Source organism: Budorcas taxicolor, chromosome 8 (assembly GCF_023091745.1).
Source record: "Budorcas taxicolor isolate Tak-1 chromosome 8, Takin1.1, whole genome shotgun sequence".
In the NCBI taxonomy this organism is placed as follows: Eukaryota; Metazoa; Chordata; class Mammalia; order Artiodactyla; family Bovidae; genus Budorcas; species Budorcas taxicolor.
In genome coordinates, this window is record NC_068917.1 from 87,803,097 (window position 1) to 87,808,927 (window position 5,831).

The 5,831-nt window shown below is 50.4% G+C and overlaps 1 protein-coding gene across 1 annotated transcript; it reads left to right on the plus strand.

Moving 5' to 3' along the window:
* Positions 1–3,850: 3,850 nt before the first annotated feature.
* On the plus strand, positions 3,851–4,144 carry LOC128052787 (cystatin-B-like). The gene has a single exon (XM_052645343.1). The coding sequence runs from the start codon at positions 3,851–3,853 to the stop codon at positions 4,142–4,144; it is 294 nt and encodes a 97-aa protein (XP_052501303.1).
* The last annotated feature ends 1,687 nt before the right edge of the window (positions 4,145–5,831 follow it).

The following is a 5,831-nucleotide window of genomic DNA, read 5'->3' on the forward strand; positions in this document are numbered from 1 at the left end:
GGAGTCCAAGGCCTTGTGAAGGGGCTCCCAGTCCTCAGGCCCTTCCCTGACACCCTCCAGGTTTGTCCAGGGGCAGACTCCTCTAAATGAAGAAACGACTGACAGCCTGAATGAGTGAAGGAACAGGTGAACCAACAAGCAACAGGACAGGGTTCCGGCCCTCAAGCTCAGATCCCTGGTGACCCGTCTTTTCTTAGATGTCAGGAGCACTGCAGTAAGGACACAGTCCACCAGGACCAGCTCAAGGGGCGGGGCTGAAGCCAAAGTCTGTTGGGGGTGGACTGGGCCCAACCCGGCTGGCGCCCTGCTGTGTGAGGCTGGAGTTCCAGGTCGGGCCCTTTCAGGCTTGAGGAATTGCTCTCGGGCTGCGGCCCGGGAGGGACGCCCACTACATTAGCGCCTGCCTTGCTCCCTGATGGTGTTTATCGGGATGTGGAACGGGCCTCCAGGAAACCGTCTGGCAGCCCAGGCTTCAGCAAATGGATTGCCAATTAATCAGCATCTATTTATGAGAACGTTTAAACCATTATTAATGTAGTATAAATACGGAACCGCTGGCGGCCCAGGGTGTGTGGGTGGGGGGCCCATCTGCCTAGGAGAACGCTGCCATTACATTCCTGGGGCCTATTCCCACCCCACCCTCCTGGGCAGGGCCCCCACTCCCACCCCCAGCCCCAGGAGCCACTGCTGCAGGTGATGGCTTCCTCCTGCTGGCCCCACGCTGCAGGGCGGCCGCCAGTTGGGGTTCTAAGGAGGCTTGCAAATGCTTCCCCACGTTGAAGGGTTTTCAACATGTTCTCACTTAAGATGCGGAGCTGCCATGTGAGGGTCAAGTCCCATCACTCACTCAGCAGAGGTCTGGCTGCAGCCCCTGCCCCCTTGGGGGAGTGTGTGTCCACTGTTGGGGAGCACTGGGCAGGTGTCCCCACACTGCCCCCTTCTTCTCTTCCCCTCCTTCACCTGCTCTGGACCCACCAGTTGCATCCCGACCATCCTGAGTATCCATCCTGGGAGGAAGCAGCAGGAGATGGGAAGGTGGGAGAGAGTGGTCAGGTATGTTCCCAGCCCCTCCTTCACAGCAGGCCCAGCTCTCAGGCCTGGGGCTAACAGCCTCCCCTCCCAACCATCCAGAAACCCCAGCTTCTTTCCTTGCCCCGTCCATACTTCCGCTTCTCTTCAGAGACACCAGCCTGCATTGTAGGCCTCCTCTTGTGTTCACACTGTCTGGGCCTTCAGTACATGGGGGCCAGCTTGGACTGGCCACTCTCAGAACTAAGTGTTGGGCTGGTCTCCATGAGCCAGCCATGCCTGTGGACTGAAGTTTCCTCCAGGACCCCTAGCTCCATCAGGATAGGACCTAATCCTCCACAAAGCACCCCTGATTCATCTTCCTCAATATCACCTTGGCTGGTTTTCCTTTGCCATTTGCACCCATTTTACAGATGAGAGGCTGCAGCCATAGAGACACAGCAAGCCAGTACCCTTCCCAGCCCCCACCCCTAGACTGATTGGCTGTGTCCTCAGCATGGTTTGACTGTAACCTACATGGCCACATAGGTCTGTGACGTGTGAATCTTTACAAATGCTTCCTACAGTTTCCCAGTTTCTCTGTTTTATGAGGAGCTTGACCTGCTTTCTCTCTCTTAGTGATTTGCATCAAGATAACTGTACATTTGAGAATGAGGTGTCAAGAAGAGCTGTTAGCCTGAGAGATTCCTCTGCAAAAGAGAAAAAAAAGCTGGGCTTTGGAGCTGGATGTTATCAAATGCATACTGATTTTGAGGATATTCCCTGCTCTGGTTAATTGAGGTGCTAGCTAACCAGGCCAGCTGATGGGATGTTGAGAGCTGATTGCACATTGCTGAAGACACAGGCAGGGCGTCCGAGGCACAGCCTTCATGCTCTGAGTGACAGGCAGCTGTCCCTCCTGTACGTAAGCTGGGAGCCACCGGGATGTGCAAAGCCCCTTCCCAGGGCCTCTGCCCTAAGCCACGGCTGCCAGGCTCATGGTTTGTTGTTGGTGTATTTACCAGACAGATTCTGTGCCCCTCCAGGGTGGGGACAGCACATTAGCACCTTCACATCCTGGTGCTTCAGGGAGACACTGAGAAGTATTTGCTGACTAACTGACCAACCACTTGGGAAACTTTGTTCAGAGCCATTTTCCCAGGCTCCTCTCCTCTCTCCCTGGTCATCTACTCAGCTGGCCTCCCCGCACCCCACCCCCCACCCCGTGCTCTTCGTCAGCCCCCAGAGCAGGTCCAAGCTTCTGAAGCCGACTGGCTGCTCCTCATGGAGAATCCGTCTGCCACTCGCTATGGCAGGAGCAGGGGACCCTGGGGCAGGGTTTCACCCATGGTCACTCAGCACCCCAGGAGCCGAGGCTTCTGACGTCCTGAGGCTCTCAAGCTGTCTGCTCTGGACCCCGAGCCCTGGCCCAGCCACACAGGCATGCTGGGAGGGGAGAGAACAAAGAGGCAGCATGCGCCCCTGTTTTCTGGCCCCGCTCCCCCGCCCCCCATTAGCCGAGCGAGGATTGTTTATATTACAGCAGGAATTATTCCAGCCCTAATCAGAGGCCCTGCGAGGTTTCGGCATTCGAGGTATTTCTTTACCCAAGGACACTCTCCAATCCTATAATTTCCATTTCCCCAGACGCCCCTGATTGAAAGCAAACATTTTATATTTGGAAAGGAAAAGGGCCATGTGCTATTCATAGCCCAGCCAGGCTGTCCAAGCGGGGCAAGGGGGCGGGCCTGGTGGGATGGACGGATCTGAGAGGGCAGAAGGGGCGTGGGCTGGGTCCCTGGGGTTGAGAGGTGGGCATACCCTAGAGCACTATGCCATGGGGAGACTGAGGACAAGGTGGGGAATATGAGCCCCTTTCCTCTTCCATTTCCTCACTGCCTCACTGAGTAACCCCCACTATTTTTTCCAGGTAAGGACATGGATATCCCCAGTCTTGGAATGGGTCTGAATAAAGTATTAGTACTGTAATTCTGTATGGTCATGGGGCCCCTGGTCTCCACTTTGGGCTCAGCCAAGGTCCCAGGACCAGCTCCTATGTCTCTTCCCGGCGCTGCGTACCCCTCCCAGATTACTTACCTGCCATGACCCCAGATCCTCTCAGGGACCAAGAGGTGCACCAAGGTCACTGTTGGCCTCCAGGCCTGGTCTCTGCCCTCACCTTTCTCTCCTGATGCAGGGTCTCCCCTCTTGCTATGTTTCAAAGGTCCAGGCAATGACCATGTGTCCCTTACTGGGACCATGCCCCCCCCCAAGTAGCCAGTGTGTATCTAGCCCTTTCTGCATGCCCAATACTGCTTAGCCTTTTCTAAGATGCTTCTATTAATCTTTTGAAGCAGACATTATTGTTATTCTATTCTATGGATAAAGAAACCAAGGCTTGAAGGGCTTAAATAAAGTTACCATGGTTCTATTTCTGTTTTCTTGCATCTCAGTGTCTCACTGCTTCCTAAGGCCAGTGAGATAAACTGAGGCATGTGTCCAGGTCACAGCTCACCTGGTACGCGCTAAGTGATAGGCATTTGATTCGCATTTGAATGAATGCATCTCAGGGCAGCAGGGACACAGTGGGAAGCTTTGTTTCCCTCTGTGTTAAATCTGTACTGTTGAATGATTGAGAAAGAATTTTTTTCTTAAAATTTAATTTTTATTTTTATCAAAGTAATTCATACTTAGTTTTGTTAGCTGCTTTACTGAGTATAATTTATGTACAATAAAATGCACATCAAATTCCTGCGAGTGTCTGCTGCTCCTGTGCAACTGCTGGTGCAGCGTGACCGCCGCTCCATGACCGCCTCCTGGTGTCCGCGGACCCACCACTGAGATGATGTGTGGTGCGTCCCCTGCCAAGCAGCTGACCATGGCTGAGATCCAGGCCATTGTTGACAAAGTGAAGTCTCAGCTGGAAGAGAAGGAAAATAAGAAGTTCCCGGTGTTCAGTGCTGTGGAGTTCAAAAGACAAGGGGTTGCTGGGAGGACCTTCTTCATCAAGGTTCAAATGGATGATGACTTTGTGCACATTCAAGTGTTCGAAAGCCTTCCACAGGAGAACAAGCCAGTGGCCTTGACCAGCTACCAGATCCACAAAGGCAGACAAGATGAAGTGACGTGCTTCTAGTCCTGATTTTGCAGAGTCCATCTCCCACATGGGTCTCTCCTCTGCACACTTGTCTGGGACCATAGGCAGTGCCACTTGGGGTGGGAGTGAGACCCACATCTTGGGTGTCTCCGTTCCTAGCTTTCATTGTGTTCATTTTTTCCCCATCCAATCAATGATCTTAACTAAATCACTTTCAAGGAGGGATTCTGTTATCTTTAAATACATATATATATATATTCTGTCTTCACACAAAAATGTAAAAAGTTGATTGCTTTTTGAAAAAGCTTTATTGTTGATATAATTCACATATGATACAATTCACCTACTTAAAGCATCCCAGTCAATGTTTTTTGGCATATCATATTATTTTCAATTGTGGTGAAATGTGTACAGCATAAAATTTTCAATATTAATCACTTTAAGTACACAATTCAGTGGCAGCACTTATACTCACAATGTTGTGAAACCAAACAGAAACTGTCTCCATCAAACGTTAACTCCACAATCCCAACTCCTCTCAGTCCCTGACACTCACTTCTTTCTGCTTGATTGACTACACTAAAGTCTTTGATCACAACAAACTGTGGAAAAGTCTTCAAGAGGTAGGAATACCAGACCACCTTACCTGCCTCCTGAGAAACCTGTATGCAGGACAAGAAGCAACAGTTAGAACTGGACATGGAAAAATGGACTTGTTTCAAATTGGGAAAGTAGTACATCAAGGCTGGATATTGTTACCCTGCTTATTTAACTTATATGCCGAGTACATCATGCAAAATGCCAAGCTGGATGAAGCACAAGCTGGAATCAAGATTGCCAGGAGAAAGATCAGTAACTTTAGATATGCAGATGGCGCCATGCTTATGGCAGAAAGCAAAGAGGAACTGAAGGGCCTCTTGATGAAAGTGAAAGAGGAGAGTGAAAAGCTGGCCTAAAACTCAGCATTCAAAAAACAAAGATCATGGCATCCAGTCCCATCACTTCATGCCAAATAGATGGGGAAACATGGAAAGACTGACAAGCTTTATTTTCTTGGGCCCAAATCACTGCAGATGGTGACTGCAGCCATGAAATTAAAAGATACTTGCTCCTTGAAAGAAAATCTATGACCAAATTACACAGCATATTAAAAAGCAGAGACATTACTTTGCCAACAAATGTCCATCTAGTCAAAGCTATGGTTTCTCCAGTAGTCATGTGTGGATGTGAGAGTTGGACTATAAAGAGAGCTGAGTGCTGAAGAATTGATGCTTTTGAACTGTGGTGTTGGAGAAGGCTCTGGAGAGTCCCCTGGACTGCAAGGAGATCCAATCAGTCCATCCTAAAGGAAGCCAGTCCTGAATATTCATTGGAAGGACTGACGCTGAAGCTGAAACTCCAATAATTTGGCCACCTGATGCAAAGAACTGACTCACTAGAAAAGACCCTGATGCTGGGAAAGATTGAAGGTAGGAGGAGAAGGGGATGACAGAGGATGAGATGGTTGGATGGCATCACTGACTTGATGGATGTGGGTTTGAGCAGGCTCCAGGAGCTGGTGATGGACAGGGAGGCCTGGCATGCTGCAGTCCATGGGGTTGCAGAGTCGGACATGACTGAGTAACAGAACTAAACTGAACTGAGCTGAGTAAGTATGAAGCGGTATCTCATCCTGGCTTTGATTTGCATTTTCTTGAGGCCGAGAGGCCCTCCACTCCTGGGTGGC